The sequence below is a fragment of the Oreochromis aureus genome, linkage group 8 (assembly GCF_013358895.1).
Source record: "Oreochromis aureus strain Israel breed Guangdong linkage group 8, ZZ_aureus, whole genome shotgun sequence".
Taxonomy (NCBI): Eukaryota; Metazoa; Chordata; class Actinopteri; order Cichliformes; family Cichlidae; genus Oreochromis; species Oreochromis aureus.
Window position 1 is genome coordinate 23,367,788 of NC_052949.1, and position 19,038 is coordinate 23,386,825.

At 44.1% G+C, this 19,038-nt stretch overlaps 1 protein-coding gene across 1 annotated transcript; it reads right to left on the bottom strand.

Moving 5' to 3' along the window:
• Window positions 1-7,361: 7,361 nt before the first annotated feature.
• Window positions 7,362-8,410, bottom strand: LOC120441364 (nuclear prelamin A recognition factor-like). The gene is made up of 2 exons (XM_039616003.1): window positions 8,219-8,410; window positions 7,362-8,129 (listed from the first exon to the last, which is right to left on the bottom strand). The coding sequence occupies exons 1-2, from the start codon at window positions 8,271-8,273 to the stop codon at window positions 7,861-7,863; spliced, it is 324 nt and encodes a 107-aa protein (XP_039471937.1). The 5' UTR covers window positions 8,274-8,410; the 3' UTR covers window positions 7,362-7,860.
• Window positions 8,411-19,038: the final 10,628 nt, after the last annotated feature.

Consider the following 19,038-nt stretch of genomic DNA (forward strand, 5'->3'; position numbering starts at 1 on the left):
TGGTTCGCCCTGAGTGTATAGCAAGAAAAAAGCTTTTAAACATTTTAGACTCAGCATTTTGCTTTTTAAATTTCAATAGAGACATTTTTACTTTAGTAAAAGTTTTTTTAAAGGTTAATAAATCAAGCTTTTTAATGCTAACTCTATTTAGATCAATGGGCCAACATTACCCTGATGTATGCAACCCAATACACAAAAACTGCTGACTAAACAGTTAACTAAAGAAACAACTAAACAGTCTAGCGAGTGCTGAACTGGTAAAATGCCATGCTATTAGGAGGATCTCTAGTGATTGCAATTCAGTATGTAACATATTTCAGCTCGTGGCTTTCCTCTGTGTTTCTGATACCCGTGAGCATGATCCTGCATAAAGTACCACCCAGAACTATGTTCATGTTCAAATATCATTACATAGAAGTTCATAAATCAGTTAATTATATAGACATGATTGGACCTCTAGTAAGAACTACAGACGTGTCTATGCACAGCATATATTAATCATAAAATAACAGGACCACAACAATTCCTCATTTGATGCCATAGTATATACTGCAGATTATACATCCAGTAGATGAAAAAGTACAAGTTTAAACAACTGAATATCTCTTGTGAGGGGGATGATTAAATGTAAAAAGTCCATTTCTATCCATTACTTTGACCATTGAAAGTCTTTTGATCGTAGTGTAAGCATCAGCTTGTTTCTCAAACTCCTCCTCAGATATAAACTTATTCTGACCCAGCGGGGTGCCAAACAACTCAAATGACTCTAAGACAATTGACTGGTTAAAGGACATTTAGTATAACAGAAGTCTGTACTCATCTAAAGTAATCTTTAGATTACTTTAAATTCAATCTTAATGCAGGATCACAACTTAAAGAGGTATAAAGGCCTGTATGACTCAACTGACTCCCTACCTCAGGACAGTATAATCTTTAGTTGAAAAAAATGAAATTCTCTGATTACCAGAGTAGTAGGGAGCGTTAAAGGCAGACCGTACGGTTACATTTAACCTTGGTTCTGTGAGTGAAACCACTGTGTTACATATTCCACATGTACAGGCTATCATATCGAGGCTATCTCTCCAGTCCATTATGTATTACATATGTAAGAGGTAACTCTTTAAGACACACTGTGAAGAGACAGTGCAACCAAAACCCTGGGTGAGTCCCGGGAAGATGCAAGGACTGCAACTGAGTAGCTGCTCACGGTCGACTTGCTAGCCCGATGCCAGGAAGCGTAGCTCACTGAGGTACCAATTGGGGCCCCTGTTGGCCGAGTAAACCCAGGACGCGGGCAATACGCCAGGGAAACACAGCCTGCAGCAGCAGCTTGGCTGCTGAAAGTGGAGGGCCGAGCTAGGGATGCCAACCGAAGGTCTGTCCACAGAGCCTCGCAGCCAATCCGCGCTGTTCGCAGACAGGGAAGCAGAGTGAACTCGAATGAGACACTGGTGCAGCTAGGAAGCTCAGCTCACTAAGTGGACCCCTGCTGGCCGTGTAAACCCGCGACACGCTGGCAATATGCTAGACAGGGCTCCGTTGCCAGTCGGAGAACTTTCAGTTGCCGGCTGACGTATCAGACACAGCAACACAGTTTGACTGGCATGTAAACCAGTGAACCACGTCCCAAACACCAGGGAAACACAGCCTGCAGCAGCTCGGCCACTGATCCTGACTCAAAAGGAAGTCTGGAGGGAGATGGGTGGCTGGATGACGGCTGAGTCTTGGCTCCATGTCCTTCCCACCTCCCCTGTGTACGGCCACCACATCTGTGAAAGGCCTCCAGCTGGGGCCGGAGATCTCCAAGGCCCCAAGGCCCGGGAGCAGGTTGTGGCACAGAAGCTCTGGGTCTCCCCACTCAGCTGTTTAGTTGCCAAAAGTCTGAGCAGGCCCTGTGACATCTCCTGAGCAGTACATCAATTGTCTCCAGCTCACTCCAGGAGCCGGGCTGCCTTCAGGCCAATAGGGCTGCAGGGTCGACCGGCAGCCTCATCAGGTATGCCTGGTCGTCTTGCCGGAGCCGCGACTAGGAGAGCCAGAGATGGTGGCGCGACACCCAGAGTGAGGCTTAGGAGCTACCCGTAGCTATTGCGTGCTCCTTCATGCTGGTGGAGGCAGCCAGCAGCTCCCTCAGCACCATCCGGTTCCACGGAACATGCCTGCAACTGGTGGGCCAGGTGCCGCAAATGAAGCAACAAATGGCTGTCGAATTAGACAGACAGGCCTGGGAAGCCATGGACCTGTGCAGCCCAACAGGCAGTCCAACACCCTAGCATCCCTGCTAGGGCCCATGGCTCTCCCCAGCAGGAAGCCCAAGAGGTGACCAGCAGGGTCAGGGTTGGCTCTACCGGGGGAAGTGGACCATAGGCAATTTGCTCCCAGTCATGCATGGCAGCAAACCGTTTTATTTACACAGTGTGGGTTTTTCTCTCTCTCTCTGGTGTGTGGAGCGCTTAGAACAGTAGGCAAAAAGAGCAATACAGGAGTGAGGAGCTTAACTTCCGAGTGATCGAGTGGGGGACCGCTGGCTGCGTAAACCCACGAACCGCGGACAATACACCAGACAGGAACCCGGCTATGTAGGCTGGAGAACTCTCACTCACCGCAGCGAGGTCCAACTGGTGCGTAAGCTGGGGAAACGCGAGCAGTACGCCAGGGGAACACAGCCCACAACAGCCACTCGAGCACAGCAGCTTCTTATTGCCTTTTGCTTTTTAAGTGAGATAGGGGCTAGGGGATAGGCCTCGTGCAGGGAGGCTGCCGAGACAGGCTGACAGGCCGAGACAGTGGAGAGCAAACAATCACCAGTTTCATGTCTGCACAGCTGTTTTATACGTAAGCTGTGGGGTGTGGAGTAGCCGGAGTCTCTTAAAGAAGTATCCACACGCCACAACCAAGGGGTGGGTTATACTACGTACATATGGAATATGTAATGGAGTGGAGAGATAGTCTCAATATGATAGAGAACTGCTGCTCAGCATGGGGTGAACAGTAACAGTGAACTTAACATATTTTTGCCTTTTAAAAATAAGTACCATGCGTACATTAAAAAAGGCATCCTTTGTCTATTTTGATAAATAAAAGTTGGTGGTGTGTGCAGTGACAGTTCAATAAAGCTAAAAACTAACAAGGACATTTCAATGGACAGTTTAGTAAGTATCACAGTTTTCATTAAAGACATAAGGTGTATGTTTCCCTTAAGCACTGCGCGCAGAGCCTGGGAGCAAATTTTGAGCATCAGAAACTTCATTTCCTGTATTGTGTTATTTATTCTTTTATGCACAATTTGAACTTTTTCTACATTCAATTAAGTTGGAAATGTCTTTGTATTCTGTCAAGAAACACAATTAAATAGACACAAGGGAAGAATTATGCATGTTATGCTATGATATGCACTGTCATTTAGCTACAAGTGTGGCAGAGTGTGGTCAGTTGATTTTGTACTATGTGATTTCAGTTTCATTTTGGTTTTAACATTTTTTTTTTATAGAAAGTTTTTTAAAGGTACTTTATTTAAAAAACATCGATGTGGTGAAAATATAGCTTCTAGAATTATTTAATTAAAAGGACATCTATTGTGTTAAACAGATACAAGCTGGTTAAAACAGCAACATATGATATTATTCAATTTGTTATTCTCCTAATGCATTTGCAGTGACCAGTTTAACAGTAATAGATCCACGTTTTATTACAAGCAGTATAGACATACCTTGACCTGACGAGACACTGCTTTGTAGTGCATAGAACAGACTCAGACATACCCACAGACGGAACATGCTGGAAGCTTCACTGTGTTTGGAAACTGGAGGAAAGAAGAAAAGATATGAGGATCACCTGACAGAGCATCTTTAGCATAAAAAAATGAAGAAACAGATTGGTTGGTTTATAGAAACCTAGTGTTTAATTTCAGCAGGGAAAGTGCAGTGATTTGTGCCAGCGGTAAGTTGTGCCACCCTTGTTTCTAGCGAACCATAGAAAAAAATTGGTCATGAGACCGGACATTTCTGAAGATGTAAATCTGAAAGTAGTTGTGATTGTCATTGTGAGGTTCAGTGCAGGCAAAACCAAATCCTATAACTACATTGGACTGGTTGACGGTGCTGACACTGGTGCAAAGTTTTTAAGGTTAAGTAGTAATAGGTCTGTGAATGGAAAGCCCATCTTCACTTTCAAAGAAGATGCGCATAAAAAACAGCTATTCACACCACAAAAACCTGGTGGTACAGCCAGAAGAGAGCAGTGGGTAGCATCAACAAGTTCAAGTGTCACTATGCCTTGTTTGATGTGCTCATGAGGCAGAATTGGCTTATGTCAAATTGGCCTTTGACGTTTTAAAATAAGTTTAAATAAACCTTAGATAATTAATTTTGTGTTAAATTTGTCTAGCTGTTGTATAGCATTACAGTTTCTGAGATCAAAATATACTGTTTTACTTTCATAATCAATGGCACAATTTACCCCGCACCAGGGGCAAGTTGTGCTATAAGACCACTTTTTTTTTCAGAAAGCTATATTTCTTAAATACTATATGTGTGATTGTTTCCAGGGATGCACAACATCCTGAAATATATTTACATATTTTATTTGGAAGCATTACAGATGTTCATAAATTATAGTCACATCAAGGTTTGAGAAAAAGCTGTTATTAAAACCTGCATTTCAACAAAGAGCTGTCAAAGGACCTCAATGACGAGACTGCAGAGAAAGTGCTGCAGTCAGATAAAACCTAAATCGAGGAGTATGACCCAAAGAACACCATCGCCACAGTTAAGCATGGATGTGCAAACCTTATGCTATGGGGCTGTTTTTCTGCCAAGGGTAGGGGACGACCTCCAGCATGACAATGACCTAAAACATATCACCAAGGCAACAAAGGAGTGACTAAAGAAGAAGCACATTAAGGTCATGGAGTTGACTAACCAGACCTGAATGCTTCAGGATTTCTCTGGATTTCATTGAACCGTTTCACCTTTATGTGTTTTCTGAGTTTAAAGCTGCTGTGTGTAGTGTTTCTACACCTCCACTGTAGTTGTCACAATTGGTGACAAATACTTGTGATATTGTGTGATGTCACGGCAATATTATACAGAACCATGCCACTACATGCCACGCTGTATTGTACTGTTACTTTAACCAATCATAACAGTTTTCTGAGGTAATACAAGCAGTTATAAGAGTGACACATCTACCAAGTGGTGAGTGTTGATATGGTGCAAACAGTGAGTAGTTTAAAAAAGGGAGGTACAGATACATATCAGCAGATCTCTGAGTTTATTGCTTAACAGAAACTAAATGAAAAACCCACAAGACAGATTACAGATGCCATTTCTGTGCCTCTGCTTATCTTCATCTCCAAGTCCTTACTGTAGTAAAGACAGTGTTAACTTTGTGAGAATTGTTCATGTAGATCATGAACTGTTGTCATGTGTCCATTCACTTACATTTACACACACATTAAAGTAGAATCACTCAATATAAGTAGGTGCATCAGTCGATGAGGCATGTACTCAAAGTGATCACATCTGTAATGTCGAACTGGTAAATTGTACAGTGTGTGATAACTGCTGTGTTAACATGTCTATAACAGCAGCTAATGAAAAAAGCTATGGACGGTTTAGATGTATAACAACCTTTCTTGTTTAGTATGGCCCTTTAAGGATGTGAACTGTGATACATGCACAACAAACTAATAGATTAAGATTTCCCATAAATACACAAACACACTCAAAAGTGTCAGTGGTTTTATAATATCCAGTCACTGGGGTTATGGTTTTCTGTGGCTGACACAGCAAGCCCCAAAAAAAAAAAAAAAAAATGGAGAAGTGATCAAATCCTGAGAAAGTTATGGAATAACTGATAAGTCCATATTAAAATCCAACAGGAGTCATTAATGGTCTAAATAGTCAGATCAAAGTAAATCAAATAGGATTTAAATAAGCTGGCTGAAAGGAAAAAGCTTGACGTAATAACCAATTTCACTTTTAGACTCAACCTTTTGCTCTTGTAAATTTGGATCAGCGGGTCTTAGTTACCCTCACGCATGTCTATCATTTGTTAAAATATGAAGAAGAAGCACTTACTTGGAAGAGAGCTTGTTGCTTTAAGAGCATCTGGGGACGACTCAGAGTAACACCACCGATTATAAACTCTGTTTTTTAACCACACACCAGCACTGCGGGAGAAACATGGTGCTGATATGAAACTCTTACAAACTTTCTGAACATTAAAAACATGCCACACATGTGTTTTAGATCATTTTAAGAAATCGTATTCATCTGACTTATGCAACTGATGCTGACTGAAAACGAGGAGGATTGAAAATCAAAGGCACACGTTTGGTTTTTTGTTGTGATAATTAACTACGTTAATATCTTTCCTTCTTTGAATTTCGCGATATTACATAATATTATCACATAATACTTTTTGACTGAGTGAAAACAGATTTGTTTCCTTGTATAAATCAAAAACATGTTCACAAAATGTGTTTTTCTCCTCCAAGAAAACAATAAATCTCATATTTTGATTTTAATTTGACGTGACTACAGACTGAACAACTTGGCAGGTGTTGGTGAGAAACGTCAGATGAGCATTTCCCTTTGACTCAGAGACAACCTGGCTCTAAATAATAAGCAATAATAAGTGTGAATATGCATGTTAATTCAACAGTGTCATAACCTTTTTCTTTAAATTGCTAGTTTTAATATTTCTTTTGAAGAAATTCAAAGATTAATCCATTTGTTCGCTCAATGATAACACAGACAATCTAAACATTTTCAGCCATCAATCATCGGTGATGCCTCCTCTTTAGAGCTCCCTCTCATCTGTGGTGTAACTAAGGCTCAAACTTTGGTCCCTTCTTGTTCTCTAGTTCTTCTATGCTTCCACTAAGACTATACACATTTCTACTGTGACCTGTAGTACTGTTTATCTATCTAGATTATTTGGTGATTAGCCTGGTTTGGCAAGATCAGCATCTTTTGGTTCTCAAAGGACCAAAAAAAAAAGAAAAAAAGAAAAGTTTAAAAGTTTCAGGAGTGATGTCTCTTTATGTTATGACCAGGTCCCCGACCAAAACAAAAACCATCAGCATCAGAATGACACAAGTCACTTATTTGTGAGAAGAGTTTTTCTTTTGTGCTTTACATAGGACATGAATGTTTGATCTTGTAAAACAATATGCATAACTTAATAAAAATACTAGTTTGTGAAACTGGAGCAGTGATACAAATGAAACCCTCTTGCAGACTTAAACAGGAGAACTCTCCTTCCTCTGGGACGGATAATCAGAATAATGCAGCAGACTTACTGTGACTGATTCAATAAGACACTGTTGCATAGTTATCACTGTGTAGAGAAACACGCAGTCTTTCAGCTAGGAACAGTGGAGATGACTTTAGCATGGAAAACTGCATGATTCATACTGGACAGCTAAGATTCAAACTCATCAAATATACATTCAGCATCCACAGGTTCGGTTCATGAGTTCCAGTTGTGATAAAAGCTTCTGTTTTCTCAAGGGGTTATTGCTCTGTGACTCGACAGACTGACGGTTCACACTTGCTACAGATGTCACTTATTAGAACAGCTGGCACAGCAGGTGATCTTGTACCTCGTGCCGTTTTTTTGCCAGTTTAAGAACACCTCACTGCATTCACTGATTCACTCTGTATCATTTCTATGTGTTTGTTTTTCTGCCCCTCACATCTCATCAGGCTCAGCACAGAAGAGGCAGCCCCCCCTTGTGGTTAAATGGAAGAATGATCTATTGAGACTGGTCCGTCATTCTGCGTGGTCCACAGGTTTTTAGAATATGTGATGGTCCAGGCAGAAGCACAATCGAATAGCTGTCCATTCATGTCTTTAAAGGAAGACGTTCCCTTTCTTCTCACCACTGCATGTGTGGGGGCTGTGCGTGGCCGTGACTCTGTACTCTGTGTGCAGCAGCTTTCTGGCCTGTGACGAGTCCTGACCCTCTAGCCACTCCTGATAGAGGGTGTGCAGGGCAGGGTTGAATTCTGGGAGCCGGACTGGAAGGCTGCTGTAGATCTCCTCCATCTGGTTAACCAAGGCTTTGTCCAGCCGGCCAGCACCTCCCTCACTCTCAGCCTGACCGCGGCCGCTCAAGCACCCTGAAGGGAAACAGGAGGAATGTTAAGGCTCATAAATCTTAAAGAGCTGGCAGCAGCATGTCTGAGCTCATGGCCGTGATGGGCCTTACCTCCGGGGCAGGACAGCACCTCCACCAGTTGATAAGGCACACGTCCCTTTCTCATACGGTGAACCAGAGTCTGGATGTTCCTGAAACCATAGACAGCAGCAAACTGCAGAAGTGTTTCACCATCCCGTTCTAGTGTCACTTCCTGGAAGTCACGATTCCTGTAAAGTCACCAGCAAAGGGATGATACACCGATAATCAAAGAAAAGTGATCTTTTCAACTGATCCCATCCACTGCCATGTTTTAGAAAACCACATCACACTGCTGAGCTGATTAAACTGGTTTTTCACCTTTACACAGACAAACTAGCAGCTCTTACTTAAGTACAGGCTAACACAGCAATGCGGGGAGTGTGGGATCACAGGGTCAGAGCCGTCCATCTAAACAAAAGGCACTTAGCCTAAAACAGATATAGATACGTTTATCCTACCATAAAACAATAAGACAAGGTACGACCTCTCCCTGTCAGGATGCCTGGGTCGTTGACACAGAGGTTTTGAGTTCATTATATTATTTATCATTTCTAGTCTTTGGTTTCTTTGTTGAAGTTCTGCCTGATGGTTTGTCTCCGTGTTATCCTTAGTTGCTGTCTCCCCTGTCGGCTATATCCCCGTGTCCAGTCTGTGTCTGCCCTGTTCCCACCTCTGTTCCTCTGTAGTGCTTGCCTGTGAGTCTGTGTCTGTAAGTTCAGTCTGTGTTACTTCCTGTTTTACTTTGAAGGTCCGGGTCTTATGTGAATGTGTCCTGCTTTGCTTCCTTGTCTCATTAGTTCTGATTTCTCCCAGCTGTGCCCTCCTTCTGTGTCTCAGTCCCCTCGTTACTTCCCAGTGTACTTAAACCCTGTGTTTCTTTGAGTCAGTGTCGCGTCGTCCCTCATGCTGTGTGGATCTCCCTGTGTTTATGTTGTTTCCCAGTTTAGTTTAGTTTGCTTTGTATGCTCGTTTTCCTGTGCCAGGAAATAAAGCTGAGTATTTTGAGTTCATCCCTTGAGTCTGAGTCCTGCATTTTGGGTCCACCACTCCTCCTTACCTGCCTGCCACACAGCCAACCCTAACACTCCCATGCTCCTAAAATGTGGGTGTGAAAGTCAGAGAGCTCTGGAATGCACACAAAGCTTGCAGACTATTAAGGATCAAACCTCTACCAATCTACAGCTAATTATAAAACTCTAAGAATATATAAGTAGATATTTCTAAGCATAAATGACAATCACAATACAAATCTAACATGAACGAACGTAAAAACAAATGTTTTTAATTAGCATGATTTATCATACCATCATACTAATTGGCAGGCTTAACTTCACAACAAAAGAAAAATCATCAGCTAGATAAACTCCAAACCAACCATCAGCAGCACAACACACAACATAATCCTCATGTCTCATTAGCTATGAATTTTAATCTCCAGGACTGTACTTTTTACTCATTTAGGCCACAAATTTTATTTAGTTTTCCTTTTTCCCCGTCATTAAAAACATGTGACATTTTGTCATGCATTTCGCAAAAGAAGTTTGTTCTTATGTATTCAGAGTTTTGTATCTGGGTGCAGGATTCACTCGCACATCACAACAGGAAACTCAGTGTTTTAGAGTCTCCACTCTAACAAACTCCAACACATCCCATTCACTCGTGCTAGAATTCAGTCACCTTTCATTAATCTAAGAACCATCAACTAATTTGCATATCAGCTATTAACCCACTAAGTTGACAGAACAACAGAAATGCATGTTCAAAATATTATCACAAAAATAGAATTTCCCTCATACAGTAAATTACTTGTGCTGCATCAATCAGGCAGAAAGCATCTCCCAATTTACTATATTAACAACTAAATTTATTGTCTGATCACTGGTTGGTCAAACCAGAATCTCTTTTCCCACAAAAATTAAACTGTTGTCCTGCAACCTAGAGAGTTAACTGTCAGCATTGGATAAATTCAGCATTTGATAACAAGTGTCTGTTAAATTTACACTATTTTAACACTGATGAGAGATAACAAGCTGATTTTCATTGCATGTGTGTTTGTGTTATTAGGCAGGTTTAATCAATGTCTGTGGAGCTGCATCTCCAGCAGGGCATGTTCTTAAAGCTGCCTTTCCTACACACTTCTCTGCTGTTATTTGATCATCATTTTTTTTCTTACTAATGTGCTATGAGTCCACTGGTCTTTGCATCACTTCTCATCACACTAAGTGACTTGCACAAGATGATAAACAGACTCACATGCTTAAGATGCTGCCTACTCTTCATGGGCTCTCTTGTGTTTGTGTTAGTAGGGTTAATGCATATTCTGCTTGTGTGTGTGATTTTGTATATGTTTCTTTTTGCAGTGGTTCAGACTCCTTCACAATTTTCCCACTTAAGCAGTCAGTTTTCTGTTTCCCAGGTTTGCTAACCCAAACTTTGATTTCCCACATTAAACAACAGCTTTCCTCTGTGTTCTCACCTACTGCTCTCACTCTGTTGTCCTCTCCCACTTCAACAGTCCAATAGCCGGCAGTTCTTCTTCAGCTTTGTCCTGTGTTCCACTGTCTCTTCTTGCCATTTTACTCCAAAAGTGGCAAATGTCAACCTCCAACAGTCTCCTCAGTTCTCCTCAAAAGTCCTTTTCACAAGCACAGTGACTTTGCAGCTTGTTGGAAACACAGTGTCATTCATCCAGTCAGGATGATGGTTTGCTCTTCTTCTCCACTGCTGTTTGTCCACACTGCTGCTGCTTGCTGGGTCTCTTTGCTCAGGATTTGCTGCTGTCTCTTTATCTGCCATGTTATTGCTCTTGGGGCTGCATTCCTTGTCTTCAGGGAGGAGTGAGAGCTCGCTTGTGAGGATGAGGAACACATGGTGCTGTACATAAGTTAGCCAAAAATTGGCCTGAACATTTCCAATAGTGTTAAACTATAACTTTCTTCCGACTGCTGCATGTGGAAAATCGATCCAGGTCTGCTTTTCATCTGAAAGTGACAAAACTAAGACATTTTCCATTATTATCATCACTGCTTAACCAACACACAGAACTCTCCTTTCTTAAAAGCAGAAAATGAGATTGTAGTTGTTCTTGGCTAATAAACACAAAACCTTTTTCCTATTATTTTCCATCTACAATGTAGATTTTGTCTCTTTTTTACTCTTTTTTTTCTTTACACTAGCTGGTGACCTGCAGAATCACCGCTCTCACAATTTGTGACAATTACGTTTACACAACGCACACACACTGCGATGTCAGGCACATTCACACTCACTTTTTTTCCATCTGCATAAATAAAACATATGGCTGATGATATGTGCCATGGTGATCCATAAGTATGATCACAAGTTTATTTAATTATTTTTCAACCCAACAAAACAAATAAACAAAAACATGATGCTGATGCTATGAACACTCTACACACATGAGTCAAGATCCAGGAAAACTGCTGCGCATCTGAAAGACGAAGCTGAACTCACGGATACGCTACATACTCGAGTTATCATAGTTCTGTTTCTCTCTCTTTGATGAGTTCTCAGCAGCTCCCGATCTGATAATGTGTAGCTTGCTCATCAGCTCAGAAGAGACCGCAACGCAACCTCACACCGTGGTTGCGTGCTTTGCCCACAGTGGCAAAGACTTACATTTTCATATTCAACTCAGCTTCTCCATCATGTAGTTTTCAGCTGTTTCACACAGGGTTCAGCATAATAGTTTTTTTCATAGGTGTGCTCTATATCTCAACAATGGCTCATATTAGGATGACAGTTTTCAAACGGGTCAAGTGCCTCTATGCATGTAATTAGGTAAAATATTTGCCTATTTTACTTCATCTCATATGTCATTGTACTGAATTTGAGCAACCTTAAGCTTAATGCAGATTACTGTTAACAACTGGTTAAAGTAATGGTCTGGAGCACAGGCTGTTGTTGATCAGGGCAATCTAAAGAATCATCTAAACATTTTGTGTCAGCACGGGGTGGGGGAAAGCCATTCACCAGAGCATAGCTTAACTGCTGCTGATGTGGGCTGGCCTTCTCCACACGCTCTTCAAGGCTGCTGTGTTTTCTGAAAACTTAATCTCTTCCATTTATAAGCATGCGATTAACCGCACGGCTCAGGTCCGCGTGTAACCCGCGCGACCCCGCGCAGCTAAGGAGCCGTCACTCTTTTTTTTTTTTTAAATACTGTGCGCTCCCAGAAGCGAAGTCCAGCATAAACGTCTGTCACGCTCGGACACACTCTTGGTTGCTTAGGAACCAATGATAACAACAACAACCGTGTCCCAGACCACGCCTGCTCCGCAGTCATTAACACAAACACACTCAACACAACAACAACAACACAAAATAGGCCTATAATTTTCCCCAGCCTGCGCGACCCCGCACGGCTTAGGCCCGCGTCAACCCGCGCAGCCGCATTCAATTATGGAGCCGTCGCTCTCTTTTTTTAATAAGCCTGCGTCCAACCGCACGGCTAAGGTCCGCGTGCAACCCGTGCGACCGTGCTCGCGTGAACCCGCGCAGCTACAGTAATCTCTTTCACACGGTTGTAGAGTCATTCTCTTTGAACTTACTTGGTGTTGCTTATTGCGTGCAGCATCAGTCCCGTCAGATCCTGTCAATCGTCATCCATCGAGGAGAAAAACAGACGGCTAATCCACCGCCCGATGACCAATTCTCACGTCTTGGGTCTTTGCTGCAGGACCTCTATAAATCCTGGCTGACGTCTTTCGGTGTGTCTCTTTTTCCCTCGGTGAATGTCAATTCCAAGATCCGGCTCGAAGGACCAATTAATGATATGTTTGTAGCATAAACCTATTCGCTGGAACGTTCAGGACAATTTGCTACACAGCAAAAACAAGACACAAGTAGGCAAAGTTCTTTGTAGTACTCATGCATGAGGGAGGCCTGCCTGGAGCCAAGTGTCGTTCCACCCACTTGACCTCCGTCCAGACTCTCAGCCAGGTTCCCCATAGCACTCCTTTTATTGTGGTTACATGAATATGCATAGGTTCATTAACATATGACCTCTTATATAGGTATACATGTGAACAAAGAATACCTTGTGTGTGTGTGTGTGTGTGTGTGTGTGTGTATGTGTGTGTGTGTGTATCTGTGTGTGGGGTCAAACTGTGACCCCAGGAAGACTCCCAGAGCCGTCCATCTAAACAAAAAGGCACTTAGCCTAAAACAGATATAGATACGTTTATCCTACCATAAAACAATAAGACAAGGTACGACCTCTCCCTGTTAGGATGCCTGGGTCGTTGACCCAGAGGTTTTGAGTTCATTATATTATTTATCATTTCTAGTCTTTGGTTTCTTTGTTGAAGTTCTGTCTGATGGTTTGTCTCCGTGTTATCCTTAGTTGCTGTCTCCCCTGTCGGCTATATCCCCGTGTCCAGTCTGTGTCTGCCCTGTTCCCACCTCTCTGTTCCCTCTGTAGTGCTTGCCTGTGAGTCTGTGTCTGTAAGTTCAGTCTGTGTTACTTCCTGTTTTACTTTGAAGGTCCGGGTCTTATGTGAATGTGTCCTGCTTTGCTTCCTTGTCTCATTAGTTCTGATTTCTCCCAGCTGTGCCCTCCTTCTGTGTCTCATTCCCCTCGTTACTTCCCAGTGTACTTAAACCCTGTGTTTCTTTGAGTCAGTGTTGCGTTGTCCCTCATGCTGTGTGGATCTCCCTGTGTTTCCCGTGAGTTTATGTTGTTTCCCAGTTTAGCTTAGTTTAGTTTAGTTTGCTTTGCTTTGTATTAGTGATGGGTAGATGAGGCCTCGTGAAGCGTTTCAGCACATTCCCCAAACTATATCGATACTGTGTCGACACAGTGTTGCTGTTTTGCTCCATACTGACACCTGCTGGACCTTAAATATCATTGCAGGCAACTTACTTGAGACTCACAACAGACACTGATTCAATGACCTAGTCATACTTGTACACTGTAAGGTATTGTACTTTCCATGGAATCATTTTATATCTTTTACATTTCAAATATTGTAGACATCTATAAAATATATTGTGAATGACACTAAGTGAAAATTAAAATGAAAGTATTGTGAATGTAATATTACCCATTTGACTCAGAGTTTATTATAAAATTCTATTTAGAAAAATAAGTTTATCCAATGTCTTTGCATTCAGTCTATTGCGTTTTTTTGACACCATTTCCCCAGCTTTGGAAAACTCACAGGCACAGATGAAGCTGGGGTACACAAAAACTGTAAAGCCAGGTGGAAAAGGTTCAGATAAGATGTCTTCCAGTTCCCCCAGTATGTTAAAGGATCCTCTGATCTTGGAATGTTTCTCTTCGACATTCTCCACAATACTAAGGGGTTGGCAGTCCTTTATAATAAAATTCAGGGCTGCCTGGTCCAGAACAGTCTTCCTAAATGCTTGATTTCAAAATAATAAAACACATATTAATTAAAAAAAAAATGATGATAAAGCTGTTCAGTGTCAATATAGCCCGACCTGTGTTCATTCTCAGTGTGTTTGTCTCCTCATTTTCATGTTTGGCTCTGTAATGCCTAAACACGGAGGAGGTGCTTTTGTTTGTGTAAGAAATGCAGAACAGATGCAACATTTAACCTGCATAAAATGAAATAAATAATTTACACTTCAACTCACATTGCTGTTTTTCTTATTCTGATAGATTACACTGAAACAAAGACAGACAAACTATTACCTTATTTGCAGTTAAAAGATCAAAATGATCCCACACAGCAGAAACATTTCTTTTTCTTTCGGGCTCCATTTTGTTATGGAGAGATGTGTATTTTTTTTTTTTATCTTTGCGAGAGTAATTTCGTGTTTTTTTTTTGTGGTGACTCATTCCGTTGGCAGATGCGGATGCGGTACCTTTTAAACACAGTTTGGCGCGTTGGCAATGAGCGATACAGCAGCTGTATCGATCACGTGACTTTTTCTTAAAGCGACGCACGCACCGATACAGGCTTCGCTAGGTGAGCTTGATACAAGCGTCGGTGCGTCAGTGTTGCTGGACTCATCACTACTTTGTATGCTCGTTTTCCCGTACCAGGAAATAAAGCTGAGTATTTTGAGTTCATCCCTTGAGTCTGAGTCCTGCATTTTGGGTCCACCACTCCTCCTTACCTGCCTGCCACACAGCCAACCCTAACAGAACAACGCGACCAGAACATGGACCCAGCAGGCATTGCACTTCAGGAGCGACGCCGAGCAGCCTTTGCCCAGCTGGAGGAGGAACTCCGCTGGAAGCCATGGCTCACCCCTGACGTCGGGTGCATTTTCCATGGCACTCGACTGGCTCTCAGCGGTCCCCAGAGCTGCCAGAAGTCTCCACCTGTTGCTCCGCTGGCACTCAAGATGCGGCCACTTCAGTTGGGAGTCCTCCGTATGGCTTCAGGCGCTCACGCTCCTGCCTCGGCGTCACCGTTCTGTGCACCAGAGACTCAGTTGCTCGCGCCGCCAGCTTCCTCTGCCCAAAGGAAGCCACCGTCATGTGAACACCTCTGAGCAACCTACGGTGGTGAGTCAAAAGGACTACATTTTCCACACTCCGCCTGAGCCAATCCAGCAGTTTTCCTCGGACTCCGTAGGCTCGGAAAACCTGGCTCAGCCATCCGCTCATCTACCGCCTCACCCACCATTACTTCCATCATCGTGGCTCAAGAGTTGGGAGTTCGCCTTGTAATCGGAAGGTTGCTGGTTCGAGCCCCAGCTTGGACAGTCTCGGTCGTTGTGTCCTTGGGCAAGACACTTCACCCGTTGCCTACTGGTGGTGGTCAGAGGGCCCGGTGGCGCCAGTGTTCGGCAGCCTCGCCTCTGTCAGTGCGCCCCAGGGTGGCTGTGGCTACTATGTAGCTTGCCATCACCAGTGTGTGAATGTGTGTGTGAATGGGTGGATGTCTGGATATGTAAAGCGCTTTGGGGTCCTTAGGGACTAGAAAGCGCTATATAAATACAGACCATTTACCATTTACCATTACAACAGTCAATAGAACTTAAACTTCTATCCATAGCTCAAACATTAGCTCGCCTCTCACCTCAGCTGCCTGTTCCCGCTGGAGGGTCCGAGGGGCCCGTCCAGCCTCCTGTTCCCGCTGGAGGGTCCGAGGGGCCCGTCCAGCCTTCGTCTGCCTCGCCTGGAGGGTCCGAGGGGCCCGTCCAGCCTTCTGTTCCGCTGGGGTTCTGGAGAACCGCACCAGCCTTTGTTGCCTCCGCTGGAGGGTCCGAGGGTCCCGTCCAGCCTTCTGTTCCCGCTGGGGGTTCTGGAGAACCACACCAGCCCTTGTTCATCTCCGCTGGAGGGTCCGAGGGGCCCGTCCAGCCTTCTGTTCCCGCTGGGGGTTCTGGAGAACCGCACCAGCCCTTGTTCATCTCCGCTGGAGGGTCCGAGGGGCCCGTCCAGCCTTCTGTTCCCGCTGGGGGTTCTGGAGAACCGCACCAGCCTTCTGCCTCCGCTGGAGGGTCCGAGGGGCCCGTCCAGCCTTCTGCCTCCGCTGGAGGGTCCGAGAGGCCCGTCCGGCCTTCGTCGCCACCACCTGCGGCTCCCACGCCGTCGCCTGCAGTGCCACCACCTGCGGCTCCCACGCCGTCGTCTGCAGTGCCACCATCTGTTTCGTCGCCTGCAGCTTCGTCCTCGCCTGGTCCGGCTTCGGCTACGGCTTCGCCTGTCCAGCCTGCTTGTCCTGTCCGGCCTGCTCGTCCTGCTCGTCCTGTTCGTCTTGCACGTCCTGTCCGGCCGCTTTCCAGGCCGATGACTGGGCGTCCTCGCCGTCGTGGACGGCCTCCTGACCTGCTCCGTCACCGCCGGTGCCTCCCGCCCGGCCGGCCCCCTGAACTGTTTTCTGGGCTCTTGGGCCGTCGGTCTCCGGACCTCCTTCGCCTGGGTCGCCGCCGCTGCCCTCTGCGTGGCTGGCCTCTGGACCTTCTTCGCTTGCCTCGCCGCCGTTGCTTTTCACACGGCCGGCCTCCTGAACTGCCCAGGTTTGGACTTTGGTGCCGTCAGCCTCCGGGCCGGCCCCCTGAACTTTTTTTGGAACTGTCGTGTGCCTGGTTTTGTTTGGTTGTTTTCTGGGCTCCAGTGTTTTCTGTTTTTGGTCTCTGGGTTGTGTTTGGTTTGTTTCGAGCCCTCCGTCCTGGACCCCCACCGCCCACCCTGGTTGGGTTGTTTTTTTTTTTTTGTTTGTTTTGGTGTTTCGGTTTGGGCTGTCTGGGGGCCAGCCCTTTAGGGGGGGTACTGTTAGGATGCCTGGGTCGTTGACCCAGAGGTTTTGAGTTCATTATATTATTTATCATTTCTAGTCTTTGGTTTCTTTGTTGAAGTTCTGTCTGATGGTTTGTCTCCGTGTTATCCTTAGTTGCTGTCTCCCCTGTCGGCTATATCCCCGTGTCCAGTCTGTGTCTGCCCTGTTCCCACCTCTCTGTTCCCTCTGTAGTGCTTGCCTGTGAGTCTGTGTCTGTAAGTTCAGTCTGTGTTACTTCCTGTTTTACTTTGAAGGTCCGGGTCTTATGTGAATGTGTCCTGCTTTGCGTCCTTGTCTCATTAGTTCTGATTTCTCCCAGCTGTGCCCTCCTTCTGTGTCTCAGTCCCCTCGTTACTTCCCAGTGTACTTAAACCCTGTGTTTCTTTGAGTCAGTGTCGCGTCGTCCCTCATGCTGTGTGGATCTCCCTGTGTTTATGTTGTTTCCCAGTTTAGTTTAGTTTGCTTTGCTTTGTATGCTCGTTTTCCCGTGCCAGGAAATAAAGCTGAGTATTTTGAGTTCATCCCTTGAGTCTGAGTCCTGCATTTTGGGTCCACCACTCCTCCTTACCTGCCTGCCACACAGCCAACCCTAACACTCCCATGCTCCTAAAATGTGGGTGTGAAAGTCAGAGAGCTCTGGAATGCACACAAAGCTTGCAGACTATTAAGGATCAAACCTCTACCAATCTACACCTAATTATAAAACTCTAAGAATATATAAGTAGATATTTCTAAGCATAAATGACAATCACAATACAAATCTAACATGAACGAACGTAAAAACAAATGTTTTTAAGAATTGGTTTGATGAAATATTGTTATAGGAAATGAAAAGTGAAAAAAGAACAAGGTAAAAACAATTGAAGGTTTTGAACATCTGGGTGTGCCACTGTTGTTATAGAAAAGTGCAAACTTGGTTTAATCAGGTTACAAAGTGAAAATGGGATGATCTGACATGAATGTTGCAAATTTTGCTGTGTTTTGAATCTGCACAATGATTTTGGTCTATGCTTATGTCTTGACTGACAAGTTCAGGATTTCACATGAGAAACTGACAGTAGTTAACACAATGTACCACTGAAACACAGCAGGTACTTGTCAGGGGCCTTCGTCTGGTGAACTAGTGCTCATGTTTCATTTTTGGGGTAATGAGTATTAGTTTTTTTTTTATTGGTCTTTCTGGATTGCTTTGTATGCTTGTTCATTGGTGTGGTCTGCTCTTTGTCCCCCCCCCGTGTGTGTGTGTGCGTGCGTGCGAGATGTGGTGTGTGAGTTTTTATGCCACACCAGGCCTGGAGAGTCTCCCACCTTTGAGCCAGACATACCTGAGGATAGTCACTCACCTGTTGCTGATCTGATTTGCCTAATCAAGGAGTTCTACTTCAGAGAGCAGTGGAGCGGCAGTTGGCATGCGTTCTTTACACCAGGAATACATGTAGTTCTCGGACTCGGTACCCAAGTCACAATCTGAGACATAATCTGGTGGTTCGCCCTGAGTGTATAGCAAGAAAAAAGCTTTTAAACATTTTAGACTCAGCATTTTGCTTTTTAAATTTCAATAGAGACATTTTTACTTTAGTAAAAGTTTTTTTTAAAGGTTAATAAATCAAGCTTTTTAATGCAAACTCT

Excerpts from the sequence above, each read along its gene's own strand:
- LOC120441364 (XM_039616003.1), bottom strand. The coding sequence starts at position 8,273 with ATGAGAAAGGGACGTGTGCCTTATCAACTGGTGGAGGTGCTGTCCTGC. Across the intron at positions 8,130-8,218 it reads GGTGCTGTCCTGCCCCGGAG|GGTGCTTGAGCGGCCGCGGT; the intron begins GTAAGGCCCATC and ends GTTTCCCTTCAG.